The sequence below is a fragment of the Ceratotherium simum genome, chromosome 12, assembly GCF_057802395.1.
Source record: "Ceratotherium simum simum isolate JZ-2026a chromosome 12, ASM5780239v1, whole genome shotgun sequence".
Taxonomy (NCBI): Eukaryota; Metazoa; Chordata; class Mammalia; order Perissodactyla; family Rhinocerotidae; genus Ceratotherium; species Ceratotherium simum.
In genome coordinates this window covers 36,022,500-36,047,499 of record NC_141911.1, presented here as the reverse complement: position 1 = coordinate 36,047,499, position 25,000 = coordinate 36,022,500, and the positions used below count along the sequence as shown (strand labels likewise).

Genomic DNA, 25,000 nt, shown 5'->3' with positions numbered 1-25,000 from the left:
TCTCTCTCAGACTGTCATGGTGCTTTTTTATTTGCTATTTAATGTTGTGCTCCCTTGAGCATAGGGACACCGACTAGGCAAGTGCAGACCCTCATGGGTGTACGGGTCACGCGCACCCACTGGACCCTTCTTGCTGCAGCACCCAGGCCCGCACTCAGGGCAAGGGAGGCTGCAGTCACTGGGCTAGAACCTGAGATCAGTGGTCAAGACTCTGTCCCTGGGGAGGTGGGGAGGGGGACAGGAGGTGTAACCAATTGGGAACCAAGGCTCCAAGTTTCCAGTGCATGTTCCATACCACAAATTTAAAGGTAAGACTGAGAATTTCAAGATGGTGACCACAGAGCATTGAATCCTAAGCGCTGATCCCCTTCTGAGAGAGGAGTCTTGTGTGACTGCAGGGTCACACGCCCATGAAGCCAGCCCCCCACCATACATAAATGTTTTCTGCACATTCCTGCATGTATGTTATAGTGTGTGTGGTTACGTGTACATGTAGGAAAGATGAGAACAGATTATGCTTCTATTTCCTTCTGCAAGTCCCTGAGCAGGTCAGGCCTGAGTGGAAAGGAAGTGAGATCTGAAGTGATTGTGCCACTAACGTTTTAAATTGGCTAGCAAACTGAAATTTATTTACCAAAATGTTCATATATCTGCATGTAGACCTGCGTGCTTAAAGGCTGTTTTATAAATTAAGTATTTATAATTAAGATCATGGGCAATTAATTCCACAGCACGCTAAGCAATTTAACATAATTGTCCTTGGCTACAATCTTGATGCCAAGAACCTCCTCCTCTCTGATCCTAGTTCCTTCCTTTCCATTCACTTGTAACTGAAAAAATGTACTATGTTTGGTGCGGCAATTTATAAAATCTAATAAAAGTAGTACAAATAGATTAAGTCATCTAATATATGACCTAAATTAAGACTTCAGAAAGAAAATGGGATGGAAGGAAACCAAGTAGGTGCTCTACCTATGTTACCCTCATTTAATTCTTTCATAATTCTGAAAGGCAGATACGAATATCTCATTCCTACAAAATATCCTAACCAAGGTCGTCCAGCTAGTAAGTGGATATATGTATAGATATATAGCTCTGACTACAAACTTCTTCTATGACCTTTCTTTGCTTCCTTTTTTTTCTTCTTTTCTTTAAACATTTACTGTCCATACACTATGTGCCGAGCATTATCACAGAAATGAGTGACTGTGGTCTGGTGGAGTCCAAAATCCAAGGCTGTGCTGTCAGATGGCTACCATGTGTCTGTGAGCACTTGAAATGTGGCTAGAATGAATTGAAATGTGCTGTAAGTTAAATTATACACCAGGTTTCAAAGACTTAAGAAAAAAAGGGATGTAAAATATGTTACTAATAATTTTTCAAATTGCTTACATATTCAAATGATAAATTTTGTATATACTAGGTTAAATAAAAGTGTGTTTAAAATTTATTTCATCTGTTTCTCTTTACTTGTTTAATGTGGCTACTAGAAATTTTTAAATTATAAGTGTGTCTCACATTTTATTTCTATCGTACATCACCAGGCTAAAGATGCTCTCTCAACCTTGCTTCAGGATATATAAACAAATTACCTACTTGTAATTTTTAAATGTTATATTTCAAGATTATTTTGAATAAGAAATATCTGTAATCCACTGTGGAATGTATCTTCCTGCCACCATCAATATTTATTGACTATATATTCAATCTCTTGAAATTTCAGAAATTAGCTTAACTAAAATTAGCTAAACCTGTTGGTTTTCCTTTTCCTGACAGAGTGCACAATGAACAGAGAAATACATGGATTCAAGACACAAGCATTCTTGTAATGGATTGAAAACAGCTTTTTTGCATCCCATAAGTATCTCTTAGAGATTTGCTGAACATTTCTAATATCATAGCATGCATTTATCCCAGCATGGAAAATTTTGATTGTTTAGAATTTGGTACATTCAAAATATTTTTCACATTTTCCTAAAGAATATGAAGCAAGATGTGTTTTCAAACAATACAACACTTGTGTTTTGATGAAATGTCTATTAACATGAGCAGTGGGGAATCATATAAGAAAGCTATCTTTCCTATTACATAATACTGAAGGAGCATTACAAACTCATTTATTATTCAACATAAAAGCTAACACTCTAAAATTGTGTAAGATGCAATAACATCATTGATAAACTTGAAAGATTGATTGAAAATGTAATTCTAAAATATATGTACGGTAGTGAGAAACACAAAATTTAGATTGCATGGGATCGGATGTACCAAAACTTTCGAAAATCATACAAATTCACAATACCCTTTAGTTCATAACATTGTATGAACCACAAAACATTCATTTTATAAGCCCACCTTATATTGAATCACTCTGTTTTGCCTTTAAGTGTAGCCTTAAAATATCTCAATTTTATAGAGTAAAATACTCATTCATAGATATAAGACAATATGAACATATATAAAGCAATACAATAAAATGGAACAAGAACTGAGAATCAGAAGCCTGATACTTGTGAGACTTGAGCTAGTTGCAAAGTTTTTGATATTTAGTTTCCTCGTTTGAAAGATGGGAAAAGTTAGACTAGCCGTGCCCGAAAATCCCATGAGAATCAAGGAGACAACATATAAAAAGAAACTTATTACCAGTAAGGTGTGATACAAATTATGCTATAATTATATTAAAAACAAATTTATTCTATTTTATTATAAACATTTACCCTTCAACTAATGTTTTAAGTAGCCATTGTGGCAAAAAGTAATAAAAATATTTTAAATATCTTAAATTTCAGATTTTCAAATCATTTTTGGAATCACCTTGGTATAAAATAATAATTGAAATTACATCAATGAATGAAAATATTTATGAGAAGGTACTTGATGATTACAGTAGAATTTTCGGAGGTAAGTGACCACAGAATAAAAGGGCAAGTAGCAACTTTTAATTGCTACTTTTACCTCCCATTCCATCTGTTGTGATACAGTGCATTCCTGCATAAAACTAAATCTACTCAGAATGTTTCAATTTTATTATTTTAAAAAATCTATTTTCCACTTGCAAAATGAATTGAGAATCCCTCCCTTCCTTCCTTCAACTGCCTTCACATAGTGCCAGAGGCAGGAACAAAGAACATGGCTTTTCCTCCTCTGATACTGAGTACTATGGACTGAATTGTGCCCACTAACCCCATCCCTCCACGCCCCCAGACTCATATGTTGATACTTGGAGATGAAACCTTTGGGAGATAATTAGGTTTAGATGAAGTCATGAGGGTGGGGCCCTCATGATGGGATCACTGCACTTATAAGAAGAGACCAGAGATCTCTCTTTTTCTAAATACATGCTCTGAGGAAAGGCCAGGTGAGAAACCAGCTAGAAGGTGGCCATCTGCAAGCCAGGAAGAGAGCTCTCATCAGAATCCAATCACGCTGGCACCCTGATCTCAGACTTCCAGCCTCGAGAACAATGAGAAAATATTTCTGTTGTTTAAGCCACCAAGTCTATGGTATATTGTTATGGCAGCCCTAATGCACTGAATAACCCTTGGTAGGGCAGGGAGATGAGGAAGCTGGAAAGTCGACTGCACGGGTACATTGGGGAGAATTCTCTTATGATCATTGGGAGAAAATGAAATGGACATTTATGTCCAACTAACGAAATAAAACTATTATATTAGACTCAAATGGAAGAAAGTTAACATTTGTATAGCCACTAGGTTTCTAAAAGATGCAAAAGGCACAAAATTGGAAGGAAATAAACCGAGTTGTTAATCACGGCTGTGAGAGGGTGATAGCCTTAATGGACAAGATTTTTCTCTTCTCCAAATGCTCTTTAATATGGTTATATGTATTTTTATAATAGAAAAATTGAAACCTAAAATTTTGCTATTGATCTTAATACAATATGAATCTACGGGCAGGGTTTTATTTTAAGCTATCTCCACAGGGGAATGAAAGCTATTTATAAAGTACTTTTTGAGATCCTATATGTCTACCACTCTATTGGCCTTTTTTAAAGGGGAACTGCTGTCCTCAAAAAACTCATTCATTTTATTGAGAAGAGCCTGCATGACACTAATTAGATAATAATACCATATATAATAGTATTTAGAAAATATTCATTGTTATGAGTAAACGCTGAAGTAAAATCAAATAACAAATATTAGGGACTCAAAGAAAGTGCTCAGTTGGAGATGACCAACATGAAGACCAGGAGAATGTAATGATCAATAGAAAGTCATGAAATAGAAAGCAATGTACTATAGAGAAGATGGGTACAGCTACAAGTTGGTTTTAAAAAAAAAAAGGGAAAACAATCAAGTTGACATACCTTTAGCAAAACTGACCAAAGAGAAGGAGGGAGGGAAGGAGGGAGAGAAAGAGAGCCTAAATAATCAAAATCAAAAATTAAAAAGGAGACATCAGTACAAATTTTACATGGGCAACTTTACGACAATACTTTTAACAATTTAGGCATATCCCTATAAACATAACTTACTAAAACTGATAGCAGATGAAAATAGTTTCATCAGCCCTCATTTTATTAAAGACATTTAATCTATGATTTTGAAATTCCATATAAAGAAATCTGCAGGCCAGGTGGCTTCATTAGTGATTTTCCCCCAATATTTAAGAAAAAATAGCACAATCTTACACAAATTCTTCTAGACAACAGAAAAAGAATAGTTTCCAACCCTATCCTGACAAGAATATTATAAAAAAGGAAAATTACAAGCCATTTCTCTCTTCAATATCAATGAAAAAACCCTCAACAGAACATCAGCAAATTGAATTCAAGTTAGGTTTATTCCAAGGTTGAAGATTAGTTTAACATCTGAAAACCAATGAGTCTAATTCACTACATTAAGAGAACAAAGGAGAGAAATCATATAATCATGTTAAGAAATAGAAAGAAAATCACTTGATAAAATTCAACATTGATTCATGATAAAAAAGAAAAACTCTTAGCAAACTAAGAACTTTTTAACATAATAAAAAGAGCCTATAAAAAACATTATACATTATATTGAATGCTCATATATATGACAATTTCTTCTGAAATAGGAAATGAGACAAGAAAGCAGCTCACCATTTGTATTTTACCTTATGCAGAAAGGTTTAACCAATGCAATAAGGTAAGAAAAAAATAAATAAATGGTCTAGAATAGGAAGGAAAGAGCAAAAACTGTCATCATTCACAGATAACATGATTGTGTATATAGAAAGTATAAAAGGATCAACAGATAAACCAGATAAACTACTAGAAGTAATAATTTATAAAGCCCATAAGGATATAAGGTCCATGTAAAAAGATCAACTATATTTCTACAGCCATTAAAGGGGGTAGAGGCTGAAATAAAATTTTAAATACCACTTAAAATAGCATCAAAAACATCAAATGCATAGGAATAAATCTAAAAAAAGGTATGCAGAAAACTATAAAATATTATTGAGACAACTTTAAAAAGGCCTAAATAAAAGGAAGGACATATCATGTTCATCTGTATTTTATTCTAAAAATTTCTAAGTTTTTCTCAATTCTCAATCCACCTGGAGGCAAGTAAATCTAAACAAACATTATCTTTATAAAATCATGATAATTATGGCATGCCTTGTGAAATTAAAGTTGAAAAAAAGCTATTGAAATAACAGACAATGATAATAAGAAATTCAGAATAGAGGAAGAGCAAACCTAAAATGCTTCATAGTCATTTTATTATCCCAGGGAGGATAACATTTTTGTTACATTTTACTATGTTTAAATAAATATTATTTGTTTATCAAAAACACCTGAAAGAAAGTGAAAAGACTAGCCACAATATAACAAAGCATTAGTATCAAGAATTTAATAGCAGAACTCCTCCAAATCTAGGGTGGAAACAAAGGGATAGAATTTGGGAGGGGCACACAAGGAGATGTTAGTTGCTATCAATATTATAGCCCGTTTGCTGTGAGGTGATTTTGTGTGTATTCATTATAATATTAAATAATACAAAAAATAAAAGAGGGCAATTCATGGACAAGTGATGATAATGCATCACGAAACAAGGATTTCTAATAATCTAATTCTGGATACCTGAGGCTTGACAATAAATACATGGATACATAGATAGGCAGATAGATAGATAGACAGACAGACAGATAGATAGAGATAGATGATATCTATAGATAGATAGACAGATAGATAGATAGATAGATAGATAGATAGATAGATAGATGATAGATAGATAGGAAGAGGGAAAGAAGTGATGCCAGTTTTCTGTTGTTTGGCTTTTTTTTTTAACTAGGAAAGTTCTAGCCACCCGAAATAGGTATGAGTCCTAAAAACAAACTACTTTAAAGAACATTAAACCCCTATAGAATCAGGCTTCTTATGTTTTCTGGTTTTATTATTTTTATGCTTTTCTGCCAGTTCAGCCAGGTTTTTAAACTTATCTTTGGGCCGGCCCAGTGGCTTAGCGGTTAAGTGCGCGCGCTCTGCTACTGGCGGCCTGGGTTCAGATCCTGGGCACGCACCGACACACTGTTTCTCAGGCCATGCTGAGGCCGCTCAGCATGTATCCAGCTGTATTTTTTATTCAGGATGAAAATAGCATATTAGAGTGCCATGGGTGAAAATATTTATTCTAATAAATTAGATAACTTTCCTTGTTGAATAGAAAAAATAAATATGAAAATTGGTACCACTCTTCTAGAAAATAAAATAGCAGTATTTTCATTCATCCAACAAAATATAGTGAGCACTTCCCACGTGCCAGGAATGATTCTGGGTCCAAGGGATTTAGTAGTGAATAAATCAGTCAAGGGATTTAGCAGTGAGCAAATCAGTCAAAACTATTTGCCTTCATGGAGATTATATTATAGCAGGAGAAGGCAGGCAGATAAAACCAGATTAGTAAAATAGGCAATATGTCCTGAGGCCTTAAGTGTTAGAGATCAAAATAAAGCAGGAGAGGTAAACGGAGCTGGGAGGTATGGTTGCTACTATGATAGGCTGGTCAGGGATGGCCTCACTGATAAGGAGGCATTTGGACAAAGCCTGGAAGGGGTGAAGGAGTGATGCCGTGACATCTAAGGGAAAGAGCTTTGCAGGCAAAGAGAACACCATGTGCAAAGTTCCTGAGTTGGAAACATTAGGTTTGAAGTACCTATTAAAAATCTAGGTGAAGGGGGATGGCCTGGTGATGCAATGGTCAAGTTCACGTGCTCCGCTTTGGTGGCCCAGGGTTCGCAGGTTCAGATCCCAGGCGCAGACCTACACACCGCTCATTAAGCCATGGTGTGGCAGTATCCCATATATAAAATAGAGGAAGATGGGCACAGATGTTAGCTCATGGCCAATCTGCCAAAAAAAAAAAAAAAAAAAAAAAAAATCCAGGTGCAAATGCTGAATAAGCACTTGAACATGAGCTGGAGTTCAGGAAAATAACCAGGTTGAAGATATAAGTTTGGAGTTATCAGCATATAAATAGTATTTAAAGCCATGGATTGGATAAAATTACCAAGAGAATGAGTATAGCTAGAGAAGAAATTCAAAAATTGATCACCAGGCCTCCTATGAACATTGGGGGGTGCCAAGACTTCCAGGGGAGTTAAAAAAAAAAATTGGAGCTTAGAAGGAGGTCTGGTTGAATGGTGCTGCTCTTCAAAGCAAGATTTTGGAAATATTTCAAAGGTCTCTAGGCCATAACTATCAGAGAATATATGTAGTATGATGGAAGGCAAAATCATTGGAGGAAAAGAGCTCAAGGAACGGAGAAGCCAATAAATTGGAGAGCTTATTCATTTGGATATTGAAATCACAAAGAGTTATTACACGACTAGTGCTAGAGAAAGTGACAAGGATCCAGGGGCTAAATTCTTTAAGATAAGAGAGAATGGATACAAATCAATAGATTACCGTAAGGAGACGTAATGGAGGATATAATTTGATGACATGAAATTCAAAGCTGGGAGTTTTAGGGAAGAGGAGGGGTAAATGATGTGAAAACAGCATAAGGAATTAGGAAGTCACCTCTCATTTCCAATCCTAGAGATGTGAGGCATGGTAGAGAAGACCATCACCACCTGAGAGAGCAGCAGAGGAAGAAATGGCCTCAGGGGTGGCGACAGAGCACGGATTTCAGTTAGACCAAGAAGGTGAAGGGAACACTTAGAAGAGGTTAAGGATTTAGGATTTTTGCAGATTACTGGCTATGAGTTCAGGGAGAAGAGCAAACAGGTTTCAGGAGTGGGAAGAGGGAGGAATGAAGTCAGAAAAAAAGACATACAATATTATACCGAGAGTGGGGTTTTGGTGGTAAGAAGTGATTTGGAAGTCCTAGGTGTCTTGTTGAGACTAATGTAGACAGAGTTAAAGGACATACTTAATGAGATTCGTCCTGAGGGTCTCAAGGCTGTGAACCTGGCAAGTAGGGAGCGGTAGGAAATCTTGCCAAGAGCAGTCTGGGGGTCGGTCCTCTTTTCTCCCACCAATGATTATGTAGAGAGGTTTTAATATCTGAGAAGCAGCCATACAGAAAAAGAAAATTTTCTAACCTTTCATCTCTGTCATTGAGGCAGTTTGATCCTTTCCTTGAGAATTACAGTCGATGAAACTAAAGCCCAGAGAACTGAAGGGATGTGCACCCAGGCACACAGCAAGTTGGTTCTTATGTAGGGCAATGTGGGCTTCTTGGACACATCTCCCTTCTTCCCAGAACTTTCTTTTGAAAAAGTCTATTAAAGAGTTTCTACCATGGGCCTATTCCCTTAGAGTCATAAAGATGGGGAGAAAGCTTTGAAATTACTGGTGAAAGGGGTGCTTGAGGAATACCAGTTTAAGAGTGACCTACCAAACTTATTGGAATAGGAGGGTAAACAGGCAGATTCAAGGTCTAGAACAGGATGCTAACAATGACAATGGCAAAAATAGTTGAATCCAGGAAAGGCCACAGTGATTGCATTTACACCATGACAATAAACCTCTCTTCCTGAGTTCAGTGCTGTGATAGTGTAAGTCAGTGCTGTCATGAGGTGTGTCTTGTGCTTCTAGTAATACATCCTTTATGATAGGGTCAAAGCTAGGTGGCCAAACACTAGATTTTCAAGTCTATTATGCTTTACTCTTTACATCTAGGAAATTGTAGCTAATAATCATAGCTCACTTTTATTAAGCATTAGGATGTATGTTATACACTTTATAAGCATTATCTAAAAACTTTGAGGTTGGTATTGTTATTATTCCCCATTTAACCAAAGACGAAACTGAGTTACAGAGTGATTAAGTAACTTGGATGAGGTTTCCCAGATAGAAACTGGGCAGAGCCAGAGTTCTAACCTCATCAGAGTAACTAAAATAACTCCAGTGCCTTTACTCTTAATCACTGTGCAGTACTGCTTTAAAAGGCAAGGCTTCAAGCAGTATAAGATATATACATTTATATATATATAAAATAATAATATCATTATTATATCTTATGGTCAAGTGGATAGAAATCATGACTTTGTCTTAATTTCTATGTTCTAATTTGCTTTCCTTTTTCCTTTAATAAGAATAATTATATATATATATAAAAAAAAATCAGAGATCTCTAAGGAAAAAAGAATAGCTACCCTATAACATTTGGAAATGATTTTTATTGCAATTTTTTACACTTTCAGCATGTTCAATCTTCCAGCTCTCCATGAAGTTATATGAGACTTATATCATAAAACCAATAATCGGCCCAACAATTTGATTTTAAAGCATATAGAATAAACTACATAATATCTACTGATTTTTATGGTATCTCTGCAGTCTACATACAATCAGTGTAAACAAGAACTGTAAAAAAATAGTGTCTGGGGGCTGGCCTCATGGCTGAGGGGTTAAAGTGCCACGTGCTCCACTTTGGCAGCCCGGGTCCATGGGTTCGGATCTCAGGCATGTACCTACATACTGCTCATCAAGCTATTCTGTGGTGGTGACCCACATACAAAATAGAGGAAGATTGGCACAGATGTTAGCTCAGAGTGAATCTTCCTCACCAAAAAGAGAAAGAAAGAAAAATAACGTCCAGTACTATTCATTTCAATATTTATATTTATTGCTGTTATTATTGTATTTTACTTTCACAAATTCTTTTTTCTTTTAGCAGTTATCAAGATGCAGCCTAGTATGCAGAAACAGACATACAGATACACATATAGAAGTATATTCCATTTGTGTAGCTTCTCCTTTTAATTTATCTTCATTCATTCATTCTTTTAATAAATATTTATTAATGCCTAATATGCGCCAGTCACTGTAATAAGTATAGAGTCTTTAGCCTCCAAGAAGTTGTGGTTCTGTTAGTAAATATTTCAGATATTTCAGCAGAACATTTTTGCTCGGATAGAACCTTTAGCAAGTCTCAAAACACCACGTAGGTAACTGTCCATTCTGCCAGCCTTCCAGCCACAATTTCACAATAATCTGTAGCTAGTAACTGGGACTCTCTCAACAAATATTTTAGAAAGATCTTCTGTCTTTTCTTTATGACTAAACGGTGGTCAAGGCCCTGTATAGTAAGCTCCATGTATATGGAAAAAGAAGACAAATAAATTTCTACATTCAGACTAAAGCCATGAGAATTACTGAACCCTTCAACGAGCTATGAAGCTCCTCCACAAGGGGAAGACACACGTGATTTATCTGAGGTGGATGGTATTTGAAAATAGAGGCTTTCATCAACCGTTAGGACGATGTTGAATAAACTCTAAATGTCACAGAATTAGTAGAACTTTCACTTATGAGGTAGTTAAGGGCTGTAAATCTCAGCTTTCAGGGTTATCAGATTTCAAGATTATTATCTATTAAAACTATTTCACCCATTAGACCCTATGCTTTATGAGGAATTTTTGACAGCATTTACTTCTTCACTTACATATTCAATTCTAGACTCAATTAAGACCCACACATTTTTCTACTATCCTGGGGCCTCAAATTATCTGATCAAGATTTAAAAGAATTTAAGCTGTGCACCAACATAACAATCAAAATTTTTAAACAGACCTATTGCATGTGTTCAAGATTCTGACATTATTCACAAATATTAACAGTTTTGGTGAATATTGGTTGGATTAATGAAAATGTGTTACATAAGCCTCCACCTGGTGCTTAAATTCCCTCTATAATAACCCCAACAAATAAAGGCTGGTAAAATTGTAGTTGAATAAAGGAAATTTTATGCAAGAGTGCCTTGAGCACCCAAGGAGGAGATATTCTGCAAATTTTCAAAAATTTCTTCCAAAATCAAAATAGTCCCATTCTACAAGAAGAGTTTTCCCCTTAATGACAGCCTGAAGCTCAAGAACATGAGTAACAAGTTAAAAACAGGGCAAACTACAAAATAGTTTCTTTGAATCCATAGCCCCTAGGTCTTCAAGTAACTCATCAAGTTCCAGAGAGTTTCTCAGTCACACTTAAAGGACTTTAAAGAATTAGCTATACTTTCTTTTGAAGAATTATGTATTTTTTTTAAAACAACAACTCAACTATAGAGATACTTTCAAAATTATTAGAATTTATCCTTATACTTTCCTAAAATCTTTAATATTCACACACATTAAAAAAATCAAATCTCTTAAGTTCAAATAAGGAAACTGAAAATTAGTAGTAGTTGTTTCTGAAATCTCTTTATCTTTTGATACACTATTTGAAAAGAAATATAAAGGAAATGACTGTTCAATACCGGCTACTTGACTTCTCATTTTAAATGAATGCAAAATAATGAAAATCACTGTGTTGCTACCAACACTTAAGCAATAAGACTCACCATCTTCTTCCAGAAGCCCCATGGAAGAGGAGGTCCTGGGTTGCAAGGGCAAGCCAAATTTGATGATAGGGCAGGCATATAATGGATCCAACATTCTGTTTTCAAAACATCAAGTTAGAGCTTTAAGTGATTTTATAGTCCATATTTTGTAATACAAACTTTCAAGACTAATGTAATAGGATTAGATACTAATCACAGAGAAAAGACCACTTGTCTCCTGTCAACAGAGACTACACCTATTGTACCTTCAGTGCCCTGCAGGGTAAGGGGCACATAGTAGGCCCTCTATAAACATTTAGGACTGAATGAAGACAAAATAATACCAAATTTTGCTGGCTCTGAGCATGAATAATATGAACATTTTCTTTCTGAACAAAAAAACTAACAAAAGTCAGAAAAATGAACATGCATCGTATCTATTCCTTCTCTGTTTTGCAAGAGATTTTAAGTAACATGTCTTCCTACCATGACTTGGAGACCTTCAACCAAGTCAGCTGAATGAAAAACCAAGTACCATGTAGAAACTTTAGAAAACGTAAATAAGCAAAAGGAGAAAATAAAAGTTACTACTAATTCACCACCCTAATATTTTAGTAATAATCGCAAATCCTGAAATGCTTCCTATGGGCCAGGCACTAATCTAAGCCCTTTATGTGTCTTGCCACATTTAATCCTCACAACAAGCCTCAGGATATTTACCATTATTATACCTATTTTATAAACGAAGAGACCAAGACATTTAGGAGTTAAGTGGATATAGTTCAGATTATCCTAGCTAGAAAGGGTGGAGCCAGGATTTGAAAACAGGCAGTGGGGCTTCAGGAACTAAGCTCCTTATTACTACTTTATACTGATGCCATTTGTCATGGTTAACATGTGTAATATATTCTATACCTTTGCTATGTTTATGTGTATATAAATGTACATGAACTTTTTAGTTTATTTTTGCAGTTTATATCATGAATATCTTTCTTTGTAAAGGTACAAAGATGCACATTGCTATTTCAGCCCATTACATAGCATTCCATTGTATGGATTTAATGTACTGATAGTTTATTTACCAATCTTCTTTTGCTGGATATTTGGGTTGCTTCCACTTTTTTTTTTTTGTTATTTATAAATAAGGATGAAAATCTTTGAACGTTCATATTTGTGCACCTGTCCAATTATTTTCTTCTCTTCTTATAAACACTGAGAAACGGAATTGCTAGTTTAAATGTTACGTAAATGTTATAGAAATTTTTAGGATTTTAAAACATTTTGCCCACCAAAAGCCTAGGGTCTATGAGAGAAGAGAGTGTGACTGTCCTGTTCAGAGTTTTAAATTAGGTACATAGTAGGCACTCAATATAGCACATAAATGACTGACTTCTAGGATCCATTAGTCTAGCTGTCACACACGTGGTCACTCTCCTGCAGTTGGTCAAAGAACTGGGGTATCCATAATATGACAAAATCATATTGCTAAGGGAAAATATGAGAGGCTTAAGTGTTCAGGAAGTTTTGCAAAACTCTATTTGAAATTCTAGAATTTACTCGTATGCCACTAAGAATGGGGCCAAGATACACTGATCGGTCTCAGTTTGCTTTGCTTTCTTCTATCTGATCCATGGTTAAATATTATTTAAAACTCCAAATTAGAACTATTAACTGCATTTTTTTCAGTGATTCCCTTTTAATGAAAGATTCTAATAGAAGTAGACCACAATTTATCCACTTAACCCAAATATTTTACAAACATTAATGTGAAATGGTAGAGTCATTTCAACACAAATGTGAAATGCCATGAGGGATTCTATCTCTATTTTATAATATCTTCATTTTATTATTAAATTGATCAGAATAATCTAAATACAAATCATCATGTAACACATAGCAAGCGCTCACTGATCACAAAACTAGGGGAAGAAGGCCAGGCTCACTTGCCTGAATTACAGAATGCATTTACAGAAATGCAGTTGTCATAACTTCAAATGTACCAAATATTATCAACTAAAAAATTAGCTCTAAGAAATAAATCAATAATAAATGAATTTCCTTGATGGAAAATTAACATTTAGAATGCACTCACATTTATCATTATTGTCATAAAAAGAGTATGTTAACGTATGATAATTAATCTTTGAAGTTAGAATTCAAAGGTACATTGAAGAACTTCACTTCCTTCAACTTAAATTTGAAAATGCAGAAATATTCAATTTTGTTTTCCCTCTGCAAGTCATATATACAGATCTTTGGGAAAAGGAAGAAGTCATACATTTACAAGATTCTATCATATGTCTTCAGGTATTGTCCAAGGAAATTTCTTTTGTTGGGCCAATATTTTTATGATCTACCTAAAAATATTACGTGTCACCTTCAAAAATTAGTATTTTCCAAGGCCTCTTCAGGGGAACTGAAGTATACAATTCAAATATACAACTTCTCTCATAGGGGTCTATTTGTCTTGAATAGAAACCTTTCAAGAGTCTCACAAAAAGTTGGGCAATTCATGCTAATTAGTCCTAGACCCTATCCCTGCATTGTTAACCATCCCTTACCTGATTTCCTGACTGATTCGATTTTCCTTTCTGTTACTTATATCCTCATTGCTAAGTTTCCTTATCTTCATTATGTGGTGAACTAGATTTCAATAAAAATTTCAGTTTAATGACATTTTGTCTAGCTAAGCACAGGTTTTCTAAAACCCTGAGCCACCCTGTCCCAGAACACTTATTTGACTTTCCTTCTCCATTCCCATCACACTTCTAACATTAATGAAAGGAAGCTAACTGCTAAGGTAGGAAACAAGTTACCATGATAAGCTAGCTAAAAATAAAGACAAGGTAGCCCGGTGGATTGAAGTTCAGGCTCTATGTGCCCGGGCTGTCCTTGAAAGTGCATGTACTTGCTCTTAATTTCAAAGGGTGTTGATCTTCCTCATTAAGCAGGACATGTTTTCATTAAAAATGGGAAGTTAAGGTGTCAAGAGACCTTTATCTTCCACCAGTTGCAGAAGAAACAGTTCTTTGAGAAATATTCAACTCTCTTGAGAAAGACATACTGAAAGATATTATACCCGATCAAATTTATTACTAATGAGTGCTCCATTTGTCCCTAAGTTGTTATTATTCTTCCTTGGGTTACTGGCCCCATCTAAATATACTGCAAATGGTAGATTTTCAAATTAGTTCAGTTAACTTGTTATTAAAAGCTTACTTGAAATTCTAAACTATTTGGTTTAATTGGTATATTAAATAATATTGTAACAGTTACCACTCTGCTAGACCAACCTGGGTCTTGGGTTAAATAAAGTAATGGCAGAAAGGAAATTTTTAAAAACTGGTAAATTCTCAATACAATCATTTCATTTGCAATTAATATCTTCCCTTACCATGGATAAAAGCAAACCCTCAGTATTAAAGGGTACATACATTTCACTATTCCAAATTTGAGTGTTGATTACACTTAAGCCAAGAAAGTGGTTACTTCTAAGCATGAATCTTCTAGTGTTAAGCAGAGTTCACAGGATAAATGTTGGAAGATCCGTAACATTCTTTATAGCCATGGCAACATTTTCTCAAATTTCTATTATTTATAACTATGCCAATTACCCCAAAAATTTCTGACCATGTTATATAATGAATTAATATAAAACAAGCCACTGAAAAATACATTTCAACAGAGCAGTATTTATAGCCTACAAGTATAAATGTTCTTACAAAATGTGATGAAGGGTCTTTAGAGGTTCTGTCCATAGCTTTAAGGCCAACAATTACGTACACAATTGTAAAGTTACGTTGAAAACAATGATGTTATTCAGTGGAATAACTCAGAAAAGTGACTGACCCATTTCCAGACACCTTTGGAAAGCAGAAGCAATGATCAAAATTTCTGCCTTCAAACTATGCTCTGTAGGATCAGCCTCACCTTCTGTTAGAAAAAGGCTAACTTTAAATTATTAAATTAAAAAAGAAAAATTATAACTTAACTCTGCTCTATAATTGCTGCAGATAAGTTATTAAAATTCCAAACTTATGTAATATTATCATAAAATATGGCATTTTTCTCAAGAAAGCCACAAATTGGATTTGAGTTTGTGTACTATAAAACCCAGATGGTTTACTTAACTACTCAGACATCCTCCAGTTCAAAAGTTAATTGAACTGAAAACTAAAATTTTGATAATTGATATGCTTTGAGGGCTCAAGCAGAAGGATAAATTAGCCTCACGCATGGGTGTTAATAAACTTGAGAAGCCATGACAATTGGTCAGGAAATATTGACAAAGGAGAAGAAAAGTATATCTTTTCTATAGGGTAGCTAAGTAGGCAGTACCTGGACTTCCCATGACGCTGTTGTTTTTCTTTCTCCATTTTTTTACTCACTGATTCAATATTAGTCACTATTTTACCCAGTTTCACTTGTTCTGGAATTAAAAAAAAATAGTTTTAATTGTATACTATTAGTTTTCAAGTTCTAAGTGCATTTTTGGAATTAAATTGCAAATCACAGATTTTTTAATAACCGGAGGTACAATATTTTTCAAAAAAATTACTAACACAAAGATACTCTAAAAACACATTTGGGTGGTTTTCTTCACCCCATGCTCCTCAGAGGTTTTGTAATTACTAAAATTTAGGACTGAAAGTAGAGAGTAAATGAACTGCATATATCAGAAAGGAGATAGCTCCCGGAGAAATGTCGGCAACAGCACATACCAATGAATATAAACAGCCTCGTTTATACATATCAGCATTATCATCATCATCATCATAAGGCTTAGCTTTTATAGGAGAGCGTGTTATTTTAAAATAATTTAGCAATCATTAGTTAATGTAAATAGGAACACTGCGTGCTCCAGAAATCCCACCCACTTGATAGAAAGGAAGACTGAAGTCCAGCAAAGGAAAGGTCTGCTTTTATTAAAAAATCTAGTTCTTTGAGTCTAAAGAGTAATTTACATCAATATTTTTTAAATACCTATTACTTTCTATTTTGTACAGACAATGGGACTAACATAGTTTGAAACTTTATAACAAATTATTGTCATATATCTATTAAGCACCTTCTAGCTACTAGCTCAGGTATATTAAAGATATAATAAAGATACAGAGAACATATAAGATGAAACCCTGTGTTTACAAACTAGTTGGTGTGTCAATGCTAACAAATAGAAGAGCACAGTTGAATGCATTATGTAATTTAGATTTTAAATGTATAACATAGAATATAAAAATTTTGGAGAAATGTAAAACAGAATGTTAATTTATTGACTATTTAACAGAATGTTAATTTATTGACTATTTACAATATACCAGGGGTGTTGGTTAGCACTCCCTATGATTATTTCACACTTAAGCCTCAGAACCTGTTTTTTGGTGCTTTGTTTGTTTGTTTTTGTTTCTGTTTGGTGAACATGAGGAAAGCAGCTTATAAAGATTTTGTAAGTTAAAAAGTGCAGTGCCAGAACTCGAACCTGTATTCCTCTGACTGTAAATTCACCCTTCATCACTTTGCTCTACTGCCCCCAAGAGCTCATGGTGCCTTGGGTGCCTAATCATGGAAGGAGAATAATTTCTGCATTGCTTCCTTTGGAGGGTGACAATAGAGTTCAAAAGACACACTCCATGTAAAGATACACTGTAGGTTGAGAAATATCATATTAAGGTGAAGAAGTAGAGAAAGAACTTAAAAGTTTGAGTCTTAAAAATAGAAACATCTAGGGGGCCAGCCCTGTGACATAGTGGTTTGGCAAGCTCCACTTCAGCGGCCCAGGTTCAGGGGCTCGTATCCCAGGCGCGGATCTACATCGCTTGTCAGCCATGCTGTGGCGGTGACCCACATAAAAAATAGAAGAAGATTGGCACAGATGTTAGCTCAGGGACAATCTTCCTCAAGCAAAAAGAGGAAGATTGGCAACAGATGTTAGCTCAGGGCAAATCTTCCTCAGCAAAAAAAAAAAATATTTGCCATATGCAAAGTGTGCTAATTGCTGGATATGGGTTATCATATTTTATTCTCACAACCACCCCATAAATTAGGTACTATTATTATCCCCATTTTACAGATGAGGAAACTGAAGCAGTGAAATAGAGATTAACTTTCCCAAGTTTACATAGCTAGTAGTAGGTAGAGTGGATATTCAGACCCAGGCAGGCAGTCCATGGAGCCTGCATTCTTAATCTCTCTGATACTCAATATGCATATTTGTTTATTTATTTAAGGACTATCTACTTAGTGAAAATTTCTAACTCCTAGAGAGGGGAGATGTAGGATATAACTTTTAATAAAACATGATGACCACACTCAACGGACAGCACTACTAACAGTGACAATCACTGCAGAAAAGTGAAGGAGAAAGAGGATGGAGGAAAGGTCACAAGATAGGCAATCTAGAGATTGATAGTGAATTTTTCAGTGATGCTAAAGAAAGTAAGGTTGCCATGAAAGAAAGACAAGGATGGAACGACAGAAATTAAAGACAGCATTAGGATAGAGTGAAATTTTTTGGTTTTGTTTTGTTTCTCAAGGCAGGGAGATTGTTATACGTATGATATAAAACGGGGAAGAAACCAGTATAGATCAAGAGATTGCAGATGCTTACATCTGAACACCCTGGGAATTGAAGACATAAGCAGGAGCAGATTCACTGTACATCTGGAAAGGATGTGATGAAGCTCACAAGTTATTATTTAAGAAAGGATCATATTCTTTTGAAAGTATATGAAAATAAACGTTCACTACTTATGATCTCATATTTATAAAAAATACATATATAAATACATAGATATGTGTGTATATTGATTTATCTACTGCAAATGCACAAGAAAAATATGGAAGATGCAAACCACAGCAGAGATCATTACTTCGTACCAAATTATCCATGCACTCCCCTATACTTCCCAGACTTCTTACAATTAGGTTGAGTCTGTGGTATTAGATTCTGGCCCATAGGATGTGGGCAGATGAGATGTAAGCCACTACCAATCCTGGGCTTTAAACTATTCCTCCAGCCCACTCTTTCCCTGCCACAGAGCCAGTGGAAGCCTGTACACCAAATGGCAGAGCTACAGGGGAACTATTTATCACATTGTGATGTGAGGGAAAAATAAATATTTATTAAATGTAAAGCCACTTAGAAACTGGTGTTTGTTACTCGACAGAGCCCAACTTATCCTGTCTAACATTTACACCAAACTAAAACTATTAACAGTATCTTTTTTTAGATCTTTAGAATGAGCTTGTTTGACTGTAACAATAAAGTAAAAGATATGCCCATTTTGAGAAAAAAATCTGTTAAAAACTTTGAGCATAATCCATTTAAATGCTAAACTGAAGGAACTAGAGATTACCATTTAAATAAATCATGTTATGATTATATCCAAAATAAAAAATAAGTGCAGTTATACCCCTAGAAAAAGTAGTATAGACTTAAAGGAGATTTCTAGAAAGGAAATTAAAGCATATGAAAATCCAACATTACTTCTAATTAGTTTAGATAAACCTCTTAGATGGGGAATCAGACTTACTGTGTGACTTTGGGCAAATTATAACATCTCTGAGTCCATAACTATTCCCCTTATGTAAAGTCTAGCCTCTAAAGCAATTACACCAAACTCTAGAATTTCAGTTCTGGAATATAAATTATAAATCACTTCTGGTTAGAATAATTAGTAAATAAGAGACAGATAAGGAGACTGGGAAAAGAAAATGCAGGTAAATCGATGAGTTTGGGGGTTTTGTAATGAAATCAAACAAATGGAACATAAAGCATTAGAACTGCCAACCAGAGAACTCTAGTCCTTAACTCTATTTACCATGCTTTCCTCAGAGTTCAGCTGGAACCAATCATTCATTCACCTGTAATCAATCATCCATTCAATTTCCTTCACTTCTGACTATTTCACCTGTCTCTTTCATGAGCTCATTTTGCTTCAACGACCTCCAGCTGTTGTTTACGCCCACGGCTCTTTCCTTGCCTGCCTTCTAACTCTTTACTTGAATGATTTGGTCCACTCCCATGGCTATATTTATCATCTAACAGTGGATGTCTCACAAAATCTGTTTATCCTGGCTCAGACCACTCTCAATCGCCATATTTGAATAACCAACTATCTCTATACACGTCCCAAAGACATCCCAATCAACATGTCCCTCTCACAATTAATGACACTACTGTCCATCCATAAACCTAGAAGCCACTTCTACTACTCAATCTCCCTCACCTCCTCATACAATCATTTATTAAATCCCTTCCATCCTTTTCCACTAATACTGCCTCCATACAGACCTTTATCATCTCTCCTCTGGAACACTAATAGCTTCCTCACTTGAATTTCTGCCTCCAGCCATGATATCCTCCAATCCATCCTCTATACTTTCCATAAATAATCTTTGATTTCCAATCATAGGATTTTAAATTATCATTGTGACACTGTTTTTATATTTAATTTCAATGTAATCAGAGAATATGATTTGTATAATTCCAAATTCTTTGAAATTTTACTGCTACTCTATAGGCCAGCATGTAGTCAATGTTCTTAACGTTCCATATTTGTCTGAAAATAGTGTGTATTCTCTCATTGTTATTTTAAATTCATCTAATAAACCAAGCTTGTTAATTTAATTGTTTAAATCAAATATTTTATAGCCTTACTGATATATATGTATGCACACACATATATATGTGTATACATAATTTTTTTTTTTTTGCTGGACCATTTGAAAGTAAGTTCCAAACAGCACAATATTTCACCCTTAAATACTTCATCACATAGCTCTTACAAAGAATTACTTCTCCTACATATTCACAATACCCATTCAAAAAATTTAACATCAAAACAATAGTACTATTTAATATACTTCTATTTTCTGTATACAAATTCCCCTAATTGTCCACTAAAATATTATTTCTAGTTGTTTATTTTTTTCAATCCAGGATCTAATCAAGGATCACATAGATCTCTTAGATCTACTTTAAACTAGAACTGCCCTGTCCAATATGGTAGCCACCAGCATATGACTACTAAGTGCTTAAAACATGACTACTCTAAATTAAGATGTGCTGTAAATATAAAGTACTCTTTGAATTTCTAAGATTTACTACAAAAATATAATATAACTAATTAATAATTTTATGTTAATTACATGTTTAATAATATTTTCATATATTGAATTAAATAAAATATATCATTGAAATTAATTTCACCCGTTTCTCTTTACTATTTTTAATGTGACCACCAGAAAATTTTAAATTACATTTGTGGCTAGCATTGCCTTTCAACTGGACAGCTGACCTAGAACATTCCTCCCACTCTTTTTCATCTTTTTTGACATAGATATTTTTATAGGCAATCTGGATTTACCTCATTGTTTCTTTATGACTAAAATGAAATTAAATATTTTTGACAGGAATAGTACATAAGTGATATGGTGTCCTTCCTGTTACATCACATCAAAAGGTGTTGCAAAGTTGATCATTTGATTAAGATGGTAACTGCCAAATATTTCCATTATGAAAGTATTTTTTTCCCTTTGTAATTAATAAATAATTTCTGGCTGATACTTTTTTTCGTACATGTGAATATTCTGTTCCCCACTCACCTTTCATAAAAAAGTTTCAGCATCCACTAATAATTCCTGTCTAAGTCAGTCATTACACTGGTACTTGCAAAATGATATTTTTTGTAATTCTAACATTCCTTCTACATTTATAAACTGGCATTAATCTGTAAGGGAGAGATTTTTCTCTTTTCCTTTTTCCTCCTTTTTGGGACACATTAATTCTTTTTTACTCAGTGTGTTATAATATGCTTCCATCACTATTCTTTTTGATGCTCATAATGCCAAATTTGACCAGCCAGCTCCTGTACCATTTTGACATATCTCCATTAGTCTTTGAACATTCCTTCCATTCTGCCACAGAAAGAGTCTAGGCTCATTTTGTCCTTTCTGTGTCTCAGACCTAGAATCAGGTCTCCAAGAAGCAGTGGTCATTATCTCTTCTAAAATCACCTTTCTCCCCATTCTCTAGTGTTTCCTAATCAGAAAATTCTGGTTAGACTTACGTTAAAAGTTCTCAATATACTCTCCAATATATTTTCATTTTGTAAGTTTCTTCAGATATCTGTTCTAGTTTACTAATTCTATCTTCAGCTCTATTAAATCTGTATTTCAAAACATTCAATTTCTTATTTAAATTATTATATATTTATTTCTAAAGTTCCTTTAGTTCTTTATCAAATCTTCCTGAACATCTTCATAGTCTCTACTTCATTCATATTTTTATACTTTTACTTTCTAAACATATTAACCATAACTTATTTTCTATTCTATATCAGATAATTCTAATCTCTATGGTCTTTGTAAATGTAATTTCATTTTGGGGGAGCTGGAGGTCTAAATCTTTCACTCACAGTGGCTAATTTCTTCATGCATTTCGTGATTTTATTTTAAACATAAACTCATATTCCATAGGAATGGGAATTATTTGCAACTTGGGATTAAGATCTATTCCTCACGAAACAATTCGGTTTTCCTTCAGGCAATCAAGGGAACTTTCAACTCATAATAACATTAAACTAATTTCTCACTTAGGGATTTTTGAGATACTGGTAATCTGGATTCTGATTCAATTCCAGGTGAGCTTGTGGTTATGAATTATAAGAGGAAACTTCTTTTTTTTCTTCTCTCAAAGCCAAGGATGAGATAGTCAAGTTACTTTGCCATTTCCTTCTTACAAAGCAAGGCATTTTTATTTTCTTGGTTTAGTCTTTCATTGATGGCATCACCTTTTTGGGGGGAGGGTCTCAGATTTGGGAGCATCTTTGACCTGACTTCCTGTATTGCATGTGCCATAGGTATTTTCTCTGTGCCTCACTCATGCAAAGTCCAATGAAAATGAAAGCTCGAGGCCACCAGAGATACGCAGAGACTGTCAGGCACAGAAGCTGGGCTCTGCCCTAAGTCTTTAGATTTCTTCTTCTGTTTTTTTCCATTTTGGATTCTCACGTGCTCTATAAAAATGTGTTGAATGAAGGAATGCCTGAAGTACTTTTCCCCATTTTTCTAGTCACTCACATTTCAAGACTCAACTCAGGGCACGTTATTTTGTCTATCTGAACATTGAAACAATTTGCAACACTTATTGTTTACTTAGCCCACCTGTGATGATGAGGACTGGGAGTTAGTCCCCTTGAATCCTCAGCACCTCATTATAATACCTAATGCATTTAGCAGACATTTGTTATACGAATCAATAAATAAAATATTTAACACCTCTTATTCAGTTACATAGAATTTTTAATATCACTACTTCATGTTTGCCAGTGACATGGATTAATTTCTTTAAATTTTTTTTCTCATATACAATAGATACTACATACTTTCCTCCTTCAACTAATTCCCATTTCTCCCCTAACCTTGATAAAGAATTCCATTTCTCCCCCTTCCACCAAAAAAAGAAACCAGGAGCTCCAATTCAGGTGGCTGAAAGCAGCTAATCTTAAATAGTTAAACTGGACCTATGTAAGTTACCAGGAACTAGTTTTCTAGAATTTAGAGTTTTAATAATTCAGAAATTGGATACCGTAAAAGGGAATGTGTTCCCTGTCACAAGGGTCTCCTGGTAGAGATTGGGCAGGAACTTTCTGGAGAACATTATAGGAGGGCTTTTATATCATGAAATTAGTTGGGCTAGAAGCCCTAAGGTCTCCTCTACACAGAGACTTAATGATACTATAAAAGTGCTTCATGTAGGTTAAATCCAGATCCTTTTCATTCAAAGAATGAGGGTTTAGATTTTGTATATTCTACAATACTTTTCTCATCTTTCTATCTTTTTAAGACTCACTATTTAAACTGTGTTCAATTTCATATGAAGTAATTACAACAAAATTTAAAACAATGTTTCAAATTTATAGACAGATTCATTAGTCAAGAATGACAGATTGCAATTTACTGACATTTCACATTCTAGTGTGTGGGCTGGATGGATGTCATATGATTTTCTACTGCTGGAATTTCCAGCACATGTGTGTTATATAGAATGCCAATTCCTCACTAGATTGTGAACTCTTTCGTGGTCTCTTGAGGACAAGGATTGTGTTTTTATCATTCATTCAACAAATATTTGCTGAATGCCTATAATGTGACAGGCAGTCTGCTAGGTACCAGGGATGCAAGAAATAACCTGGAGATTATGAAGGCTGTATTTTGGGGAATTACATTAGCTAAATAATTAAATAATTGCACAAATAATTGAGTAATTCCAATTGCATTGCTATGAAAATTTATTTTCATTATCTCATAAATTTAAGACAAGAAATGAAATGTATCCTTTAGCTTTTGTAAGTAGGAGGTTATTGGTGGACAATTTAATAGAAAGATGGAATTGGAAGCAAGATTTCACTATTCTGAAGGAATAAAGTTATTGGAGATAATAAATGTAGACTCTCCTTTCAAGACATGTGGTTCGAAGGAAAGAAGAAAAATGAAATGATCGCCACAGGGACATAAGTGAGAAAGAATGTTTTGGTGTCAAGATATTTTTTAAATAGGAGAGACTTCAGGAAGCTTATATATTACAGGAAAGGAGAAGGTAGAAACAGAAGAAAGCAAATAATACGTAATAGATGAGATAGGTGTCTGACAAAGAATGGAAGGGATAGAATAGAATTTAGCCATGATGTAGAGAAAAGAGGCATTTCCTTCTAAAAGAAGAAAGTAGATAAGGTTTCATGTAGCTATTGATAAGTTTCCAATAGTTTACCATCAACATCTTTATCTTCGCCATGAAGCAGGAGGTGAGGTCATTTACTGAGAGAAGGGGATAGAAGTTTGATAAGGGTCTCCAGGAGAGTGGCAAAGATTTTAAATAAATAGTAAGCGGGGTGGGTAAAAGAATTGACCAAGGTTTAAATAAAAGGTTTTAACACTGATTACCTCATTATCATAGCTAACACTTAATAACAAAACAAAAACTTCAGTTTCTCTTTGCTTTATGGCAAAATGTTTAAACTGGTCGTCTACACATATTATTTGCATTTCCTCACCCCACTTACTCTCGGTCCACTCCCAATCCAGCTTGTAAAGTCATGGCTCTTATCAAGGATACATTGACTTCCACGGTATCATGCCCAATGGACAAATCTCTGTCTGCTTTTTACTGGGCCTTCAGCAGCACTCAATGACAATGACTGACTCTCTTGTGAAGGGATTATGTGACAACACTTTCCCCTGGTTTT

General features: G+C 34.7%; 1 protein-coding gene across 1 annotated transcript in view; it reads right to left on the bottom strand.

The window, feature by feature from the left end:
- The window catches only part of IQCM (IQ motif containing M), a 354,275-nt gene that overhangs the window by 288,610 nt on the left and 40,665 nt on the right, over positions 1-25,000 (bottom strand). The window contains exons 4-5 of the mRNA XM_087437208.1: positions 16,092-16,182; positions 11,775-11,869 (exon numbers count right to left, since the gene is read on the bottom strand). Of these exons, the coding sequence (XP_087293334.1) occupies positions 11,775-11,869; positions 16,092-16,182 (186 nt within the window). The remainder of the gene's footprint in view (positions 1-11,774; positions 11,870-16,091; positions 16,183-25,000) is intronic.